The following is a 22,696-nucleotide window of genomic DNA, read 5'->3' as shown; positions in this document are numbered from 1 at the left end:
GAAGCAGCTCTTGCCTCTCACCACACAATTGAACCTAAGTATAACATATAAAGACAATTTACTACATTTACTATTTCTTTCTCAATAACTCTATAAAGAAACTTTTAGCCTATGGGTGCCATGAAAAGATTTCTGGTACTGTAGGGCGCCATGATTCAAAAAAGTTTGTGAACCACTGGATTAGGAGATTTACAGATATAACCAGGCTCATTACTGCTGCAATGTGTACGTACATGCATACACATCATAGCAATGACTAGCCATGCGTGGCTACACTTATTCACACCCATGCTTAAGTCCATGCAATGTGTATGCATAGCATGCATGAATATACACACACGCACACAGACGTGCACGTGCATCGCAGCAGCTTGGTGGCAACCATGACTAGGTGCAGCCACAATGTGTGTGGCTACATCTGTAACTGCTCAAAGTAGAAAACAGGAAATTATAGGAGGTGTCAGCATTTACAGTAGATCACAACAAACAGCGTTCCTCAATAAATTGTATACAGGTTGAGTATCCCATATCCAAATATTCCGAAATACGGAATATTCCGAAATACGGACTTTTTTGAGTGAGACTGAGATAGTGAAACCTTTGTGTTTTGATGGCTCAGTGTACACAAACTTTGTTTAATACTCAAAGTTATTAAAAATATTGTATTAAATGAAGTTCAGACTGTGTGTATAAGGTGTATATGAAACATAAATGAATTCTGTGAATGTAGACACACTTTGTTTAATGCACAAAGTTATAAAAAATATTGGCTAAAATGACCTTCAGGCTGTGTGTATAAGGTGTATATGAAACATAAATGCATTCTGTGCTTAGATTTAGGTCCCATCACCATGATATCTCGTTATGGTATGCAATTATTCCAAAATACAGAAAAATCCGATATCCAAAATTCCTCTGGTCCCAAGCATTTTGGATAAGGGATACTCAACCTGTATATGACAACAGTACCTGAGAGATTTCTATATAGTCTACAGTACTGACAAGACTGAGCATTGGCATGCTTCAGGTTGAACACAAAGAAAGAAGAAGACTCTTGTTGGGGAGCACTCTAATACAGATAATCTATTGTGGTCAAATGCCCATAACTAGATAAAATACAATACTTTAATAATTCTCATTAAAAATAATATTGAGGAGTTTAATAAGCGCCGATGTATGCTATTCAATAACAATGTGAAAATATAAAGAAAAATATATACATATAATTCATAGTTCAAATACTATCATATACTGTATGCCGAAGTGGGTATATCTGCGGTTCATTGATAGTCATAATGTGGTTACAATAATGACCTTATATTGTGAAGAATGTGACCATCATTTGATACTGCTTGTATCCCAATTGGGAAGATTGTTTAGCAAATAGCTAAATCATACAGTAGGTCACAACCGGGGTGCAAAGTGGTGCTCAATATTAGTGACGGATAGGGGCAAATAATTGCAGTACCAGGGTGTTCCAAGGTGGTCTCCCATCCAAGTACTGACCCGGCCCTCCACTGCTTGGCCTCCAAGATCATATGAGATTGGGCATCTCCAGTGGGGTATGCCTGCAGACCTTATGCTCGCCTATATTATCACACTATTTCTCAATATTTAAGCACAAAAAATGGTAAGTATTTACAAGTAATGTGACTTGTATAGACCACAGGTGTAAGAACTAAGTGAGATGGTTATTGGATATTTGGAAGATTATTTCACAATAGGTACCCCAAAACAATAATTTATATACAACCACTCATTAGATACCCACATAGGTTTTTGTGGTTAGTCTGCTGTTGATACCAGTAGGCAAAAATGTTTGTATAGCAATATCTGTGTATATGTGTCATCCAGACAGTAGCGTAAAGACAAAAAGTTTAACCAGACCAGTGAAAATACCTCCACATTCAGTATCCAAACACTGGATTACTTCTCAAGCAGTGGTAAATAATCAGTATGAGTATTGCTATTATTGTTCCAATATATATATATCTCAGGCAGAGACGTCATAAGATCAAAAGAAGGGCATCATCCATATAGAACAATATAGCACAATATATGCCTTACACAGGCCAATACTGAATGCCTGTCTATATATCCTTATTTGATTTCTGAAAAAGATATATATATATATATATATATATATATATATAAAAGGCTGCTGATTAATTCAGACAGTACTCACTGTTGAGGTCAGAAATGTTGCAATGCATACCCCAGAGATAATTACTAAATTAAAGCATACATAAGTTAAATTCATATACTGAATAGGTTGTTGACACAGATGTGTCAGATTCTAATAACCTAGCAAGAATATGCAGCACACACTTAAACATGCAAGGATTTTCTTATTGCATATATGCTGGCTTGAATATCTCCCTGGGTTTGTGTAGCATGCAAGAAAATCTGTATTGGAGATATCACTATAGTCACTGGTACATATTGTCCTTTAATAGGAGGAATATTTTAAGCAGCCTCAATTATTATTCCACAAATCCAGATCGCTGTCAAGAATAAATGGTGATTTGTTTATACTGGTGTCAGTATGTATACATTACCCATAACAGGGTGATTCTCTGATATTGCTGGTTATCCTACTAGTCCATCCGTCGATCCGCCCCCGATACGCTCCGTCTCCTCCCTGAAAATTGAGCGTTGCCATCCACGCCCCATGACCGCCTCTGCCTGATTGACAGGCTGAGGCAATTGCATTTTCTGAGCCCCCCCCCCCCCCCCGCAGAAAGTGCGGAAACATGCACAGGATGGGCACTGCATATGAGCCCCCCGGGGCCATCGTAAAAATTCAGTTCACTTGAATTAGCCCCTATATCATTCCCTCATATACTGGTTCCCACTAATGCAGAATGCTGCATCCAGGGGCTGGCTGTCAACTCTCAGCCTGGGGGGCAAATGCAACCAATTGGCCCCTGCTTTCCTACCAGGCCTTACCTTCTTATCTGTCACACTCAGGTAGGTACTAGAGGTAGGTGTGGGAAGGTAAGTATGCTTTTATAAGTTGCAGGTAAGTACTCAGTATCTATAGAAGTACCTTGTCTCTTTTTGACTCTACAGGTCTCTTGAAGACTCCACTCTTCCCAGAGGGGCAAGGATGGTTCCACAATATGGACTTCTTGGAAGATTTACCAAGGACTCCACAACATAAAGATCTCACAATATCAATATGTCATTTAAACAGAATTACATTACAACAATGGGCCTAATTCAGACCTGATCACTAATGTGCATCTTTTACATCCCTGTGATCAGGTAGTCTCCACCTACAGGGGGAGGGTATGGTGTGTGTGCAGGTGTGTGATCGCTTTTGCTTTAGAGCTGCTCAAACAGTAGTTTGTACAGTCTCTGCAGAGCCCAGGATTTACTCAGATGCTGCGATGATCAGGGCCGGAGCTGACATCAGAAATCCTCCCACAAAACACCGGGTCCCTCCTGCGTTTTTCCGGACACTCCTAGTAAACGTTCAGTTGCCACCCACAAACACCATCTTCCTGTCAATCTCCTTGCGTTCGTCAGTGCGTTCCGAATTTTCGTACCATCCCATCGATGACCGGCAATCCCCGTTGCTGTGGTCCATCGCACCTGCGCATTGTGGTGCCTACGCATGTACAGTTCAGACCTGATCGCAGCCTGTGAGAAAACGCTCATCAGTGATCAGGTCTGCATTATACCCCCAAAAAAAGAAGAGTTTTATTGAAACAATTTTTATTGTTCCGGAACTCTTTGTCACTGTGGCTTCTTTTACCTGGTTCTGCTGGAGTATCTCAGGCATAAAGGGTCGGTACAGTATCTTTTAGATTAACACAATACCAAACCCTCAACTGTATTTATCATACAATGCTTGCTTTGGTTACCACGACAATTATCACTGACTTACAGTAGATGACTATATGATAATTCATCAAGTTCACAGTACAATACCAATATCACAGTCCATCGAGGTACCCCTTCTCCCTTGTTGGAGCACATGTGCAGAATCATTTGGAGGTTGTGGGGGGTCATTCCAAGTTGATTGTAGCTGTCTGTCCGCCGCCCTCACCCCGCGCACAAGTACAAAAGCATCACACAGCTGCGATGCTTTTGTACTTGCTGAGTAACTCGCAGCCAGAGCAGCTCCTGCGGCTGGCCGAGAGTTGCTCATCACTGCCCCTAATCGCAGCGGCTGCATGTGATGTCACGCATCCGCTGCAGCCCACCCCCGCACGGTCCGGCCACACCTGCATTGACCGTTCCGTGCCCCCATAACGGCCGCCAAACGCTGCAATTCTGCCCCCTCCCACCCAGCGACCGCCTCTGCCTGTGAATCAGGCAGAGGCGATCTCTAGTGAACAACAGCCTTCGGCCATCCAGCATGCGCCGGCTCACTGCGGTGCCGGCGCATGCGCATATCCAACCTGATCGCTGCGGTGCAATAAACTGTATGTCTCTGTTAAATGAGTCTTGTTTTCCTCTGAAACAGTTCCCGTTTACAAGGCTCCAGATTGTTAAACAACACTAACTAGGCTTCCTCAATCTCTCTTTACTTGTATAAATCCACAGGGATTGAAGGGAATAATGCGTTCTAGCAATAATAGCAGATGTATCAATATAACCCTGCTCTATCTCTGCCTGTTCACTGAGAGAGTAGAAAAGGGAACAGTAAAGTAGCGGTCTCCTGACTAACACCGGTAAGTGCTGCTCCTCACAGGAGTATTTGAAGATGAATGGTTTATTAAGAGTTCAGTGCCTATTATCAGCAACTTTATATTGCTGACTGACTCTTGAGGTAAATAAGCAGATGGAAGAAGAAGCTGGGGGTAAATGACAGATGAGAATCACATCTGTTAGTGCTGGCTGCTGAGGAAATAGTTTTGGAATTTGCAGACAATATATCTATTATAGCCTGTAGTCTGTTAATTACTTCTTCTGTAATCTTCTTCACTAACCCTCCTGAGGAAATGGTCAGTGACATAGACCGAGAAATGCATTGAGAATCGGCTCATTTGGATAACACACAAGCACAGTGTGTGCCCTATTTCAAAGTGAACTGTGATCTACAGCTTAAATCTCCCACAGAGGTAACACCTGACATACACCCTAATGGGTTTGAGCCGCTGCCGCGCCATCATCTGCTTATGAGATGGGTCTGAACATTTGCCGTAGACGCACTGAATGCAAACACTGTCTAACCCCCTCTGCTACTCCTAGAACAGACCATACAGCAGGGCCCAGCAGAACACACTGTATGGCTCAAGGATCACAAATTACCTTTTGGGTAAGACCATCACAGGCTGCAGTCCTGATCAGTAATCACGGATCACTATGGCCGGTAATACTGCTAGTGTTCAGATCTTCAAATGCTGCTGTTATATCAGACACTACACACTTCCTGGCTTCATTGTATATATTGCAGCTACAGTAGCAAAATAATGTGTCCTGTCTAACACTTTGGAAGTAGATCAGTTCACCCACTTGTGTCTCCAATACATGCTACATTGTTGCATATTTTTAATAATTATTGTGTATTTGCTTGTATTTTCATGTTATTCAATTTTAAAGGTATTGTACATATCTGCTTTTTTAAATTAAGTTGGTATACTTTACCCCACCAGCGCTACCACTTCTTTGCTATTATTTGATATTCCTTGTTCAGGGTGTGCCCGCCCTGCCAGTGGTGAGCAGCTTGTTCTGGGATTGATTGGTTGATGTTCCTAGCTCCAGCAATATTTGATCATCTTTGTATTCATCTGTCATCTGGCTGCCATTACTGTCTCTGTGCTGTTATTGTGAACTGGAGATAGTGTATCACTTTACTACAGCTCAGTTATTAGCTGAGACTCTTCTCTGCAATAGTACTAGTGCTGACTAAGATAGCTTTATAAGTCAATAGGTGATAGATCACTGTCTCTCTCCTCCACTAAGCTGTGCAGGTGTGATGTGTGGTGGTTGTTGTACCACCTCTCCTGTAGACAGCAATGTCCTTATAAGGAGCTCCCAGCCCTGTCTAATAGTCTTTCTCGGCTGTATGGAGATGAGCTGTCCCTAAGGCTTACTCCTCCCTCTACTGTGAATCTTACCTTCTGTAAGTATCTTATTCAACTGAGTGAATGCCTCCTGGCACTGTGGGGTACACATAATAGAAATATTCCTTGAATGACCACATATGGAACCCCTCAAAGAAGTTTAATGATTGGGGCTGCAATTTTGGCAAAGTGTTCAATAAAATGCCTATAATATCCCACAAAGCCTAGAATCCTTCTGACATCTCTGATGTTCTGAGGAGTTGGCCAATCCTGCATGACTCTATTTTTCTGTGGATCAGGAGTGTCTCCATCTGCACTCACTACATGGCCCAGGTATGAAACTTTTGGCTTGAGAAGGTAGCTCTTAGAATGCTTTATCTTTAGCCCATACTTTATTAGCTACTTGAAAAATTCTCTCAGGTGTTGAAGGTGATCCTGGTAGATTTAAAAATAGATAATAATATCATCAAGGTACAATAAGACCATCTCAAACTTTATGTGTCCTAGGTAACACTGAATTACTTGCTGGAAGGTTCCTACAGCATTGCATAACCCAAAGGGCATACGCTCAAACTCAAATAGCCCCATTAGAGTAGTAAAGGCAGTGTATTCTCTATCTTCAAGAGCCATCTGAATCTGCCAGTAGCCACTAGTCAAGTGTAGAGAAAAACGGGTCTGATTTCAAGGCTCCTTGTGACTCTTCTATCCACAGCAATGGGTATGCATCCTTATGTGTGACGTTGTTTAATTTGCGATAATCCAAGCAGAACCTTAAATGCACATCCTTTTTTTTACCAAGACTACTGGAGCTGCCCATAGACTATGGCTCTCCCTGTTGACCCCACAGGGCTTCATGTCCTTCAGCCATTTGCCTTACTGGTTGGTATAGAGCCAGTGCAAGGATTTGATGCCTTTTTTTTATTAATCGGTACTGCATCTTCCGTGGGAATATGGGGGGTCATTCCGAGTTGATCGCTTGCTAGCATTTTTTAGCAGCTGTGCAAACGCTTTGCCGACGCCCACTGGGAAGTGTATTTTAGCTTAGCAGAAGAACGCATGTGCAGCCGAGCTCTGTAAAAACAGTTTGTGCAGTTTCAGAGTAGCTCAAAAGCTACTCAGCACTTGCAATCACTTCAGCCTATTCGTGTTTGCATTTGACGTCATACACCCGCCCAGTGAACACCCAGCCACGCCTGCATTTTTTCAGATACGCCTGCATTTTTGCAAATACTCCCTGATAATGGTCAGTTGACACCCAGAAACGACACCTTTCCTGTTAATCTTCTTGCAGCCGCCAGTGCGAATGAAAGATTCGCTAGTACCTGTGCACAACCACAATGGACTCTGTACCTGTATGTCGCACGTGCACATTGCGGTTCATGTGAATGTGCAGAAATGCCGATTTTTAGCCTCAACTCTGTGCTGTGAAAATCTGTAGCGAGCAAACAACTCGGAATGACCCCCATGGTGTTGAATGATGGTTACCTTCCCAAAATCTGAAGGGTCTTTACTGAAGGCTTTGAACTTTTCCTTGACAACTAGGAGAACTCTTTCATCCCCAATCTGTATGGTCTTCCATCATGCCTCTGTTTCTCGCTTCAAATCAGGGTTTGTCATCACACTGCACTGATTTGCACTGATGCTTGGGTCAATATTGTCTTGAAAAGTGTTTAACAGTTTAGCAACTGAGCAATTATGAAATAACCAAATATGTTGGTAATGAGGATTTAGAATTCTTAACGGGGCTCGTCCTTCTTCCACTTGAACTTGTGATCTTGCAACAACAATGTCGTCCTGAAAATTATTCTCATTAGGCTCCATTATAGCTTTGTAACTCATGCCCTAGGGTCCACAATGGGCCTTGCCCCACACAATTGTTTTGGAATTAGACTCTAAAATCACAGGCCAGTAATCTGATATCCGTACTTATCCTATCTCTACCTCCTGATTGGCAAATCTCCGGTGCACCTGAAGGATTTTTATTCTGCATTGAAATGCTCTTTGCTCCGTAGTCCTCTTCTTGGTAAATGCATTTTTCAGTTCCCTATCACTTCATTGGAACAATATTGATGGATGTTCATACCTATTATTACAGGAGTAGCATTGGCATCATCTACTTTAGTAATGATACATCCTTGCTTAGGCAGTTGAACATTGCCAATTTGAATATCAGCTTTCCAGTATCCATGCAAAGATATTCCCATTCCATTACTGGCGATTAATTGTAACCATGTTAGTGGTTTAAGGTGAACTGGTTCGGCTCCACAATACTTCAGGCAAGTCTGTAACTGTATAGTGGTGACCTAGACCCAGTATCAAGCATGGCTGGTATTTCTATGCCATTCAATAAGATGTTTATAATTGGATACTGTCCTATGTACTGTTACCAGCACCCTTCTGGTGTCGGGTCTGTAATTGCTGGTTCCTCCAAGGGTTGTCCTCAATCCTTGGGGCAGAGGAGTTTAAAGATCTGGCTTGACCGCAATTTCTCCCGATGTGTCTACTCTGGTTGCATCGACGGTGAATTGGGCACCCCTGTGAATCAAATCTGTCAGTGGGTCGACACCTCATTGAATATGAAGGAGTCCACCAGTCAGTGTTCACTCTCCTTCGCTCTGGCTGTCACCTGGCCTCTCGAGGTTCCATGGCGTGTCTAGCAAAATTCTTTAATTCCTTGCAAATTTTTGCCATGTCAGCTCTTAGTTACTCTACTCACCCCGTCAATGTTTGTAGCGGATCAGGGAATGGCTTCTGTTCACCTTGAGAAACAACTCCTTTTGTTCGAGAAGACTTTCCGTTGCCCATCTCCTAAAAGCCTGGCAACTCAGGGAAGGTAATTTCGCTACTCCGTTGTGAGCCCATCAATTTACCGTATTTTTCGGACCATAAGACGCACTTTTTCTCCCAAAAAATGTGTGGGGAAAAGTACATGCGTCTTATGGTCCGAATAATACATATGCAGAGCAATAAAAACCTTATGGAGCGCTCTCAATGCGCTGGGTGGGAGCGCACTGGGTGGGAGAGGCAGCAGTTATCGAGTGCGGGTAGCGGCGGGTCCTGTCTGCTGCTGCTGCTTTGCCGTCATCTGAGATCGCGGCAGCAGAGCGCCGGCATCACGTGACTCCCCCGCTCCCTCCCCTCACCTCCTCCGAGTCCTGCTGCTGTTGCTTTGCCGTCATCTCAGAGCCCGGCATCTGAGAGCGCGGCAGCAGAGCGCCGGCATCACGTGACTCCCCCGCTCCCTCCCCTCACCTCCTCCGAGTCCTCGGGCAGCGTAAACTGACAGGCTGGATGCGGGGAACCTTGTATACACAGTACATGTATAATATTTGCCACAATAAAGTGACTCCCCCCCCCTCACCTCCTTCTTCCTCAGAGTGCTTTGGGCAGCGTAATATTTGCCGTAATAAGGTACCCATATACTACCATACAGTACTGGTATATCAGTGGTAGTAAGTGAAGATCCATGATGAGCAATATTTCTGATGCTTCAATTTATAATGAATGGGGATTTTTTTTTAAGTTCCTTATACTGTATGTTGTGAGGTAAAAAGGTTCTCATCTGCCTTAAAAAGCTGCTCTGTACTGTGACTATGGCTGTGCTTGTGTGGCTGCCTCTGTCACACACTGTCCCAGAAAAATCTTATATTACACTATTTGGTTCAGAATATTTTTTTTCCTGTTTTCCTCCTCTAAAAACTAGGTGCATCTTATGGTCAGGTGCGTCTTATGGTCCGAAAAATACGGTAATTGCTGCCTCTTTTTAAATCAAGAAGGAACTCTCAGGAAATTGTAGTCTTAACTAAAGATGTGACTGGACACTTTTTAGGGTTTTGTATTTTGATTTTGGTTTTGGATCTGGATCTCCGTTCGTGATTTGGATCTAGATTGGTTTTGCCAAAACCACCCTTTCGGGTTTTAGTTTTGGATCTGTATTTCTTGAAAAAAACATAAACACAGCTAAAATGACAGAATTTTTTTCCTATGCCTTGAAGACGTGGCGGTGTGATATCATAGGTCACAGCCGCCGCTTCTCACCACCCAGCCACCCCACCCGCTTGCTTACGCATCTTCCAGTTCCTGCCTGCATACACAACTTTCCTTGTCCACCCACATCCACACCTGCCCGACTGCCCGCTGCTCAGTATTCGCAGCACTCCACTAGGAACAACCCCTGCCGCTGAGGGACAGGAAGGAGGATAGCTGACTGGTAGTAGCTAATATTTGTTATTTTATTTCTCCTGTGGGGAGCAATAGGATTTATGTGGGTAGAATACGGATTTATGGATTTATGGGGGGAACAATGTGAATAATTCATGTGGGGAGCAATATGATTTATGTGGGGAGCAATGTGATTGATTTATGTGGGGAGCAATAGGATTAATGTGGGGAGCAATGTGATTGATTTATGTGGGGAGCAATAGGATTTATGCATTTATGTGGGGAGCATTGTGATTGTTTTTTCTGTGTAGGCCAATGAATGCGTGGAGTTTTTTTTTTTTACTGTGAGGGCCAGTGTGTGTTTTTTGTTTTTTTCTGTGGGGAACTGATGGTGTGCCTTGGCAATTTTAAAATATTGTTCGGTGTGCCGCGAGTAAAAAAAGGTTGAAAATCACTGACTTAAACTCTGTTCATCTAACACCACAAGATTGTACAATTATTAAGGAGAAAACATTTACAAAATAAAGGAAAAGGAACCCTGTACAACAAATGTGCATCTTGTAAATAATCCCAAAATATGGAAAATTAATAAATCAAAATTAAGGTTGACTAATTCGAGCCATTCATTTGAGTCCCTAACATTAAATAATTGAGAATAACCTCTCTGATGCTGGGTTCACAGTGCACACTAGAAGAAATATCTACTAGAGATAGACAGGGCACCCCTGGAATTATATGGCAGACATATGGCAGTTGCAAAAGAAAATGTTGCCATGTCACATTCCACTGGATTATGACTCTTCTGAGTATGACTGACTTTGGCCACAAATGTGGTCTCACCCCACTTTATTGGAAAACACTTCTTCAAACTTGGAATTTACATTTCCACCTTTGCGGCTATATGTTTTCACAAATCTGGTTGTGATGATGAAGCTTGTTTCATATTCTGCACTAGGCTGTAATTTAAACTTTAAACCTAGGATAAAGTACAGCAGCACCCCTGGAATTATACGGCGGTGCCTCTGGACTTATACAGCAAGTAGGCTGCAACCCTATATTTTTACAGCATACAGGACTTGGCCACAGCATTCCTTTATTTTTACAGCACCCGTATATTTGTAAAGTATACAGGACAGGGCCACAGTGTTCCATTACTTTTACAGCACCCGACAGGGAGACAGCATTCCTTTATTTTTACAGCACCCCTATATTTGAACAGAATACAGGACATGGCCACAGTGTTCCTTTATTTTTACAGCACCCCTGTATTTTTACAGCATACAGGACATTGCCACAGTACCCCTGTATTTTTACAGCATACAGAAAAGAGCCAAAGCACCCCTGTATTTTCACAGCACCCCTGCATTTTTACAGCATACAGGACAGGGCCACAGCACCCCTGTATTTTTACAGCATACATGACAGGGCCACAGCACCTTTGTATTTTTACTGCACCTTTCAGGGCCACAGCAGTGCCACTTTATTTTTACTGCACACAGAACAGAGCCCCTGTACAGCACAGGACTGCAGCACCCCTGTACAGCACCTCAAACAGCACAGGACACCCCAAAACAGAAACCCTGTACAACAGCACACTACAACACCCCAGAACAGCAGCACTCCTAACTGCAGAGTACACCAGCACAGGATACCACCTCAGAACAGCACTGAACAGCAGCACCCCTAACAGCACAGTAGACCAGCGCAGGACACCACCCCAGAAGAGCATAGGACTGCAGCACCCCTGTACACCACCAACCACAGACAGACAGAGGTCTGTCTCCCTCACTCTCATAGGTCGGAGTGAAAATAGCAGCGACACACGGCTCCTTATATGGAATCCAAAACCCACAATAATCCAACAGCGGGATGATGACATTTTACCTCATTTTGGAATCCGAGTATGGTGGGAATACCCGAGCTGGACTCAGATCTGGGCTTGGATCCTGAAGTCCGGGGGGTTTGGATCTTGAAGATCTGAAACTGCTCATCCCTAGTCTTAACAAATGTAAATTTTCACTATCTACAACTTTTATGACTTTATTAATCAAGGTTTCGCCAACATTTCTTACTTCGGTGTTGCCCACCGCTTGTATCTTCCGTAATGTCTCTTGTAGGCCTAGAGCATAGCCATGCAGAGATTCCCCTGGCTGTTTCCTCGCATAGAATTTCATTTTTAGAATGGAAATGCTATGAATATCAAAGGTGGAATTTGATCAATATTCTGTCGTTCTTCTTGTGGCCATGAAGTAACTTCTCATAATGCAGAGGCCTTTAGTTGTCCAATTAGAATTTCCACTTGCTGACCATCCATTAAGGGGTAGAGATGAAACATACTTTTCATCTTGTTCTTGAACTCTCTCAGAGAGTTGCCATCAGAATCTAGATCATCTCCTGTGTAAGTTTAGATCCATGGGGCCCCAAAGTCATAGAGTAGCGTTATATGGTTCAGTTGTGACATCACTGGAGTGTCTTGTCTTCAATGTTAGCTGAATACCTGGAGGTAGAACTAAGGTTAGATGCACCTCCTGTCGGCTGCTGGTCCAGTGACATGTCTGATATAAAATGTTCTTAACACTAGGTCCTGGATCCTTTTTCTCGTGACGCCAAATTTGAACTGTCACACTCAGGTAGGTACCAGAGGTAGCTGTCGGAATGTAAGTATGCTTTTATAAGTTGCAGGTAAGTACTCAGTCTCTATAGAAGTTCTGTGCCTCTTCTTGACTCTACAGGTTTCTTTAAGACTCCACTCTTCACCGAGGGGCAAGGATGGTTTCCACAATAAGGACTTCTTGGAAGATTTTGCTACACAGTGTATTTATTAACTGAATTCCTCCACCAAGGACTCCATAACATTTAAAACTTGCAATAGCAATATATAATTTAAACAGAATTACAACAATGCAATAAAGTTTGCTCATCCAAAATCAATAAATGAGTTCTATTGTTCCTGAACTCTTTGTCACTGTGTCTTCTTTTACCCGGTTCCGCTAGAGTATCTCAGGCATAAAGGGTTAGTGCAGTATCTTTTATATTAACAAAATACACCACAACAATTAACTCTTATTTAGCTGAGTATGCGATAATTTATCAACTTCACAGTACAATACCAATATCAAAGTCTATCGGGGTACCCCTTCTCCCTCATTGGTGCACATGTGAAGAATCCTTTGGAAAGGTAATAAAGCTTGCTTATGGTGGTCATCACGAGTTGTTCGCTCGGTAAATTTCTTCGCATCGCAGCGATTTTCCGCTTAGTGCGCATGCGCAATGTCCGCACTGCGACTGCGCCTAGTAAATTTGCTATGCAGTTAGGTATTTTACTCACGGCATTACAAGGTTTTTTCTTCGTTCTGGTGATCGTAATGTGATTGACAGGAAATGGGTGTTTCTGGGCGGAAACTGGTCGTTTTATGGGCGTGTGGGAAAAAACGCTGCCGTTTCTGGGAAAAACGCGGAAGTGGCTGGAGAAACGGAGGAGTGTCTGGGCGAACGCTGGGTGTGTTTGTGACGTCAAACCAGGAACGACAAGCACTGAACTGATCGCACTGGAAGAGTAAGTCTCGAGCTACTCAGAAACTGCACAGAGATGTCTTTTCGCAATATTGCGAATCTTTCGTTCGCAATTTTGCTAAGCTAAGATTCACTCCCAGGCCCTCATTCCGAGTTGTTCGCTCGCAAGCTGCTTTTAGCAGCTTTGCACACGCTAAGCCGCCACCTACTGGGAGTGAATCTTACCTTAGCAAAATTGCGAACGAAAGATTCGTAATATTGCGAAAAAACATCTCTGTGCAGTTTCTGAGTAGCTACACACTTACTCTGCCAGTGCGATCAGTTCAGTGCTTGTTGTTCCTGGTTTGACGTCACAAACACACCCAGCGTTCGCCCAGACACTCCTCCGTTTCTCCAGCCACTCCCGTGTTTTTCCCAGAAACGGTAGCGTTTTTTCCCACACGCCCATAAAACGACAGGTTTCCGCCCAGAAACACCCATTTCCTGTCAATCACATTATGATCACCAGAACGAAGAAAAAACCTCGTAATGCCGTGAGTAAAATACCTAACTCCATAGCAAATTTACTTGGCGCAGTCGCAGTGCGGACATTGCGCATGCGCACTAAGCGGAAAATCGCTGCGATGCGAAGAAATTTACCGAGCGAACAACTCGGAATGACCACCCCAGTAGGCGGCGGCTTAGCGTGTGCAAAGCTGCTAAAAGCAGCTTGCGAGCGAACAACTCGGAATGAGGGCCTATGTCTTTTTTAAATGAGTCTTGTTCTCCTCTGAAATAGTTCCCGGTTACAACTCTCCAGAGGGTTAAACAACACTAACTAGGCTGCCCCAATCTCTCTTTACTTGTATAAATCCACAGAGATTGAAGGGGTTAATGCACTCTATCAATAATAGCAGATGTAGGAATATAACCCTGCTCTATCTCTGCCTTTTCACTGAGAGAGTAGAAAAGGGAATAGTAAAGTAGCGGTCTCCTGACTAACACCGGTAAGTGCTGCTCCTCACAGGAGTATTTGAAGATGAATGCTTTATTAAGAGTTCAGTGCCTATTATCAGCAACATTATATTCCTGACTGACTCTTGAGGTAAATAAGCAGATGGATGAAGAAGCTGAGGGTAAATGACAGATGAGAATCACATCTGTTAGTGCTGGCTGCTGAGGAAATAGTTTGGGAATTTGCAGACAATAAATCTATTATAGCCTGTAGTCTGTTCATTACTCCTTCTGTAATCTGACTGCCATTACTGTCTCTGTGCTGTTATTGTGAACTGGAGATAGTGTAGCACTCTACTACAGCCTAATTATTAGCTGACAATATTGAGCCTAATTCAGAGTTGATCGCAGCAGCACATTTGTTAGTAGTTGGGAAAAACCATGTGCACTGCAGGTGGGGCAGATATAACGTGCAAAAAAAATTAGATTTGGGTGGGATGTGTTCAAACTGAAATCTAACTTGCGGAGTAAAAATAAAGCAGCCAGTATTTACCCTGCACAGAAACAAAATAACCCACCCAAATCTAACTCTCTCTGTAAATTATATATCTGCCCCCCCCCCCCTGCAGTGCACATGGTTTTGCCCAACTGCTATCAAATTTGCTGCTGTGATCATTTATGAATTATAACCATTGGGGGTCATTCCGATCCGATCGCACGCAGCGGTTCTTAGCAGCATGGTGATTGGATCGGAAGTACGCATGCGCTGCAGCCACATTGCGCAGTCGCGTCGTTGCCCAGTGACGGGCGGTGATGGGCAGCGACGATGCTATTGAAGAAAGTGGTTGCAGCGGTGACCGCAAGAAGATTGACAGGAGGAAGGCGTTCCGGGACGTCAACTGACCTTTTTCTTGGAGTGGTGCGGCGAACGCAGGTGTGTCAAGGCGTTTGGAGGGCGGATGTCTGACGTCAATTCCGGGACCTTCAATACTGGAATCATTGAACAGGGTAAGTAAGTCATACCCTGGTCTTGTTTTGCACAAAACATTTTTGCATAGCAGGGCTGCACAAGCGATCGCATCCTTGCAATGCAAAAAAACACTACCCCATAGGCGGCGTCTAGTTAATCGCACGAGCTGAAAAATGTTTCAGCATGCGATCAACTCAGAATGACCCCCTCTGTCTGCAGTAGTACTAGTGCTCAATAAGATGGCTTTATAACTTAATTAATAGGTGATAGGTCACTGTCTCTCTCCTCCACTAAGCTGTGCAGGTGTGAAGTGTGGTGCTTATTGTACTACTTCTTTCTTAGACAGCAATGCACTTATATGGAGCTCCCAGCCCAGTCTGACGGTCTGCCTCGGCTGTACAGAGATGAGCTGTACCTTAGGTTTACTCCTCCCTCTGCTGTCAATCTCTGGTGGGACACACATCCGGGATAGCTTAGGCAAAGAGCGCGCCACCTTTTCACTGCCTCCTAGTGTGACTACTGCCGGAAAGCTGCACTTCCTCTCCGCCCCACTGGCCAATCACCAGGGTAGCTTCTCACTGCTGCCATCAATCACGGAAGCCACTCCTCACTGCTGCCAGAGCTGCTCTCTGTCACACAAATCACGCTGCTATGAACCCCATACACCGGGGGTTAACAGAGCTGCACACCTTGTCCAGCCTGGTCATTGCTGGTGGAGAACACACCTTCACTGCCTTCCCCCATTCCAGTGCTAAGTGCGTAGTTCCCCCAACTGACTTTTCAGGTGCCGTGAGTTCCGGTGTGGCCGACATGTGTGGATAGTCTACCAGGTTCAATCAAGCACCGGCTCCTTCCTGTCCACTGCCATCAATGTACAGTGCATATAACACAGGCCACACTCCCAGTGATGCAAGTAGAATTTTTTTCTTAGTGGTACTGATAGTAAAAATGGGCGTGGTCACGTGTCATGAGGGGGTGTGGTCACACAAAACTAGGAAAGTGGCTACATGACAATAGGGCATGGCCACATTATGCCAAATACCGTAATGCCCTTACACATTATGCCAAACACTTATGCCCATTATACATTATGCCACACACCGTAATGCCCATTACACATTATGCCACACATCGTAATACTTATTACACATTATGCCAAACACTTATGCCCATTATACATTATGCCACACACCGTAATGCCCATTACACATTATGCCACACACCGTAATACTTATTACACATTATGCCAGACACTGTAACACCCATTACACATTATGCCACACACTGTAATGCCCATTAAACATTATGCCACACACTGTATAGCCACATTATACCACACACCATAATGCCTATTACATATTATGCAACCCACAGTTATGCCACTGACACCACTTTTTTCCCACACACAAAAATGCCCCTTATAAATTATGCCGCAGATGTGGGCTGGTAGCACTGATTACCACCACCATATTTCTTAATGGTACTCCGTACTACCCTGTACCACCCTATTTTCAGCTCTGCACACTCCTGTCCACTGTCACCAATATACAGTGGGCATCTATACATTTTGTAGAAATTAATAAATAAATATACCACATCATCACATAAGACAAATATATGAGTACAAATAAGACTTTCCACAGTGAATATGAGAAGGGAAAGTGTTCTTTTGGTGGGGTGCCACATATACACCCCGACTCACCCCTCCGTAGCTGCCTAATTTAGAGGTCAATTTATTAACATTATTTTTACTACAATATTGTGAAAAGGGGTGTTTTCTTCTCTGCACCCCGCTGCCCCCCCCCCCACTTTCCCTGTCCCTCCTAACAACCACCCCACAGCACTCTGGCCCCATAAATATCCAACTCACAGTTGTCGCATTGGGGCCTTTACTGTCTGGGATGGACATGGGATATGCACTGCCCACCTTTAATAACAACCTCACTGGCCCCCTTCATCTTCAATGCACACCACCCGGAACTCACCTTCCTTCCATGTCCACGTCGAAGCACCCTTCCCCTTTTTTTGTCCATCTATCACAGAACTTCCCCTTCACTATCCACCCAACACAGCACCCCCTACAATGTCCATCTCACATCACTCCCTAACCCTTTTAATGTCCACCTCACAGCATCTACCTTCAATGCAGGGCTGGCTCCAAGCATGTTCCATTAGAGCATGTTCCATGTTCTCTTAAAGGGTGCCGAATGCTAGCGATGCCATAATGGAACCTACCTGGAGCCAGGAGCTGGACAGGTCCTGCAGCACTGCACTGGCTGTGTCTGTGTCAGATGCCGGGACCGCACAGCACGCATAGAGTAGTTTTGCCTTAGTCCACCTACAGCACTCCCCCTCATTGGTACACACAGCCACTGATAGTAGCGGGCTGTGGGATGGATGCTGCTGCAGACTCAGTGCAGCTGTTCCATGGCCGAACACATGTGGGGGCATTGTGTATCTGGCACTCTGGGTGTAAGTGTATCTGGCACTCCGGGGTTAAGTGTATCTGGCACTCCAGGGGCAAGTGTATCTGGCACTCTTGGGACAAGTGTTTCTGGCACTCTGGGGCACATGTATCTGGCACTCTGGGAGCACGTATATCTGGCACTGTGGTGGGCACGTGTACCTGGCAATGTGGGAGCATATAAAGTGTATTTGGCACTGTGGGGGCATATAATATTTATCTGGCACTACTGGGGGCGTATACTGTGTATCTGGCACTGCTGGGGGCATGCAATGTGTATCTGGCACTGCTGGGGGCATATACAGATGGGTCCACGGTTATCTTGACAAGTTTTCTGCACCTAGGCACAACATGATTTATTAGCATAAACCCTTCATCTATTGTTCTCAACTGCAATACAATACAGAGAACAATACAGCAGGGGATTAAGTCATTACAGCAGGGGATTAAGTCTGACTGGCCAGTCTCAATTAATCCAATTAAAGGTCAAGATAAATGTGGACATATCTGTAAGTTTATCTGGCACTGTACTCCTTGGGACATATGTGTATCTGCCACTGGTGGGAGTATATAATGTCTATCTGGAACTACTGGGGGTGGATGTGTTCTTGGCACTACGGGGGCGTGTGTGTACCTGGCACTGCACACTACACTAGAGACATTATGTTTAAAGTTCACTACTGTGGGCATTATGTGTAAGGCTGCTAATTTTGTGTGTTGAGGGGTCTGAAAATATATTTATAGTCTGATTATATAAAGTTTTGAGGCTGAGCGCGCCTTCAGGGCCCACTTTTCCAGGACCACCCTACTTTCAGCACTGTGCTCTCCTGTCCACTGTCTACAATGTACGAGGGGCACTCTGTATATTTGTAGAAATTAATAATTGAATATACCACAACAGCACATAAGACAAATATATGAGTACTAATAAGACATCCCATGGTGACTATGAAAATGGAAAGTGTTATTTTGGTGGGGTACCACATATTTTCCTGACTGTCCCCTCCATAGCTGCCTCATTTAGAGGTCCATTTATTAACATGGCTGCTCAGCTCTTCTTGTCCGATGATGGCAAGCTGCCCAGCAGCAGCACACAGCAGCCTGATGCACATGTGTAGTCACACCTGACTGTCAGTGAGAGAGGAGCTCAGGGAGGTAGAGCTGCCGGCCAGGTTCTCTTATTGTGTTATAGTGCAGAGCAGCCAGGCATGGAGCATCCTCCCTGCCTACCTCCTTCCTGCCTCCCACAGCTGGCCATGTGCAAGCAGAGCATGGCTGCAGGTAGCCCAGGAGCTAAGACGGCAGATGGCACCATGCCCCCCATCCCAGCCCACCACTGGCTGCATCACACCTATAAAAGTAGATGCCAGTACTTTAATTGATCTCACTTAATAATATGCTCATTCATTGACCACAAGAGGTCAATAATGTACAGCCAACAGTATGGTTTCCCATACTGCAGCCAGACTTGTGATTGGTTTGTGCTTTAAGGCTCCTTTTAATTCATGTCTATATTCTGCAAAGAGCAACTTACTGTAATGTCCCTCAGTAAAGGTTTTTTTTATTTTTGACTATTGCTCTCCTTCAGGAGAGAAGAGAAGAAGAATCCATATGGATTTAGGCGATTAATGAAATTGAAACCCAGGGATTTAGGCAAGTTGTATATTTCAAATGAGTTAAACAGTAATGGGTGTAGTAATATTAGCTAAGTCTGGTGAAATACATATAACAGGAGACCATGGAGGTTATTCATATCTGATCACTGGGCTGCATTTTTTGCTGTCCTGTGATCAGATTGTCACCACCTACAGGGGAGAGTATTTTTGCTGTGGATGTGTGCGATGCTATGTGTACGCCGAGCTGATAAAATTATGTGTGTGCCGTCTCTGCGCAGCCCAGGACTTACTCTTCCAGTGCAATTGAATCAGGCGGATTAGGGCAAGAGCTGACGGCAGACACCCTCCCTGAAAATGTTTGGGAATGCCTACGTTTTCCTGTAAATGGTCAGTTATCACCCACAAACTGCTTCCTCCTGTCAATCACCTTGCGTATGCCCATGCAAATGGATTTTTCGCACAATCCCGTCACTGATCGACGATCCCCGTTGTTGTTGTCTGATGCGCATGCACAGTTAGGATTTGAACACCCGCTGTGCGAAAATACACAGCAGCGATCAGATCTGAATTCCCCCCAATGGCATGAGCTGTACAACAGGATAAATGACACCCAGTGTAAAGCATTTGGAATAGGTTACTGAGTACTGACACTGGGTTTACACTTGATAGATGTTTTGGAAAATATGTTTTCTTACCTGTTTCCTTTTGTGCATTTAATATATTCCATTACGTGAGACCAATCAAACGCTCCGGTACGTGTGTTAATCCATTTGTTCAGCTCCATAATACATTGCTCAGAGACCTTCAGCACAAGGATCTGTTTGAAATATCCACTGGCTGTATACAGATGATGGATGAAGGATCCAGGACTGATGTCAATCAAAAGATCTCCCTTAATGTGACCTGCAGGGAAAGATCCCAGTGATTACAGAGTGTAATATAATATATAGCATCTACTCTATACATCATTCTGTAACATAACATTACAGGTAGAGATCTGCGGAATCGGATGTACTTTTTTTTTTTTTTGCCAAATTTATTTCACATTCGGATTTATCCAGATTTATCTTATTAGTTATCTAAAACAAGTGAGAACCCGCACATCCCTAGATACAGGTAAGCCACTTCCTCACAACACACCTGTTGCTGCTTCACTGTAATGTATGAGGTATGTAAGTATTTCTTTGATCAGCATTTCCAGTAACTGAGGCCACTTTTCCTGCATATACACACAGACATTTACACACCTCAGAAGCAGACTTGGTGCTACCCGCTTAGCAAAGGGATGCAGAGCAGGTAGGTGCATGGCAGGAGAGGCGCTCTCCCTGCTTTACATCCTTGTGCTGCGCCTGAGACCCTGCTGCTACTGACTGCGCTGCCTGTCACACCGTTTAACACACAGCGGTGCCACCAGCTTGAAGCCTCCTCCTACTCCCCCACCACAGTGTGTTGTCTGAAAAGGAGGCGGAGCTACACTGTGCCAATGGTCGGAGCTACATGGGACCAGACTGCAGTGCAGATGAGGATATAAACTGCTAGTGGCAGTGCTACTACAGATACGGCCAGCCACATAGTATGTTGAGGGAGAGAGTGGCTGAGAAAGTGTATGTGTGTGTGCGCGTGTATGTGTATATGTGTGTATCTATGTGTGTGTGTGTGTGTGTATGGCTGGATTATGCAGATGGGGGCACAGGACAATGAAGGTTGTGGGTGCCCTCACTATTGCTGGCAAAGCCTCTAGCCCCCAACTAATCCTCAATATGTGCCCCCTTCTATTATTCCTGCCATGACCCCATAAAAGTCTTCTCCACATTTTGCCAGTGAGTCTTAATGGTAGGTGGTGCCCCTGATGATCTGGAGGGACGGGTAGGGAAGGCGCCTCATCCACTAGTAGATAAGTCCCCCTATTCTGTGCACAGCAGGTGCTTCTGTGTGAGGGCGGGATGTATTAACCTACATCGCTGCCTTTTGCCACCCTTTGCAGCGATGTTGATAGCATATGTACTAACATGTGATCAACATCTCAATGCTGTGACAGAGGCGATACCTGTGAGGTGGTGTGCGGGAGGTCTCCATCACCTTCCAGGGCTCTGTACACTCCTCCCTAGCTGTAAAGCAGCAGTAGGCTGTCCCCGGAACCTCCTCCCTGCAGCCGGAAGTACCTATGGCTGCGTTGCTGGGGGAGGAGGAGTTTACCTTGCAGGTCCAGGCTTCCTGGAGGTAGGTATGCCAGGGGGAGGGGGGTCGGCGTCAGTGGAAGGGAGGTGGCAGAGTGGGTGGGTGTCGAAAAGAAGCCCATAGGCTATTAAGGGGTATCGCCTTCCAAAGATGGCGATACCCTCATGGGCAAAAACATGGCGGCCGGATGTTAGTATATCCGAAAACGGAGGATTTATTGCATTTTTCCTTTAGCACAGTACATCCTACCCTGAGTGTGAAGGTACCAACCCTGCCAGATCCTTATTGCCGAGAGAGGTGGGAGCGCTCAGTGCCAGAGCATGCAGCAGCAGGAGAGTGAGATGAGCGGCGCTGCTGTCACTGCTGCCAGGGAGAAGCCACCGCTGCTGCAGCAGGATACACTGATATAGAGGGAGCAGGCAGGCAGCCAGGGATGGCACTCTCCTCTACACAGGACTCTTATAAGACAAGCGGGACACTGGGACAAGTGGAAGGAAACTCCTCTAATTCCAAATGTGCTGTGTGTTGGGGCCCCTGAACAGCTGCCGCTGTCACCCCTCCCTTAATCCGGCCATGAGTGTGTGTGTGTATCTATCTATGTGTGTGTGTGTGTGAGGGAGGGGGGGGGGGGCATAATTTGTATTAATGGCACTTCTGAGGGCATTATATGTAACCAAAGCTACTACAGGGGCTATTATGTGTATAAGCTGCACTACTACAGGTGCTATTGTGTGAATAAGCGGCACTACTACAGGGGCTATTATGTGTATAAGCAGTGCTACTACAGGGGCTATTATGTGTATAAGCAGTGCTACTACATGGGCTGTTATGTGTATAAGCAGTG

At 44.6% G+C, this 22,696-nt stretch overlaps 1 protein-coding gene and 1 pseudogene across 1 annotated transcript in view; both read right to left on the bottom strand.

The window, feature by feature from the left end:
• Positions 1–22,696, bottom strand: part of LOC134965665 (nicotinamide N-methyltransferase-like) — a 55,636-nt gene that overhangs the window by 23,167 nt on the left and 9,773 nt on the right. Inside the window, exon 2 of the mRNA XM_063941992.1 lies at positions 20,370–20,577. Within this exon, the coding sequence (XP_063798062.1) occupies positions 20,370–20,577 (208 nt within the window). The remainder of the gene's footprint in view (positions 1–20,369; positions 20,578–22,696) is intronic.
• LOC134968435 (5S ribosomal RNA) lies at positions 1,457–1,576 on the bottom strand (annotated as a pseudogene).

The sequence above is a fragment of the Pseudophryne corroboree genome, chromosome 10 (genome assembly GCF_028390025.1).
Source record: "Pseudophryne corroboree isolate aPseCor3 chromosome 10, aPseCor3.hap2, whole genome shotgun sequence".
Lineage (NCBI taxonomy): Eukaryota > Metazoa > Chordata > Amphibia > Anura > Myobatrachidae > Pseudophryne > Pseudophryne corroboree.
The sequence above is the reverse complement of the archived record's forward strand: the minus strand, read 5'-3'. Positions and strand labels throughout refer to the sequence as shown.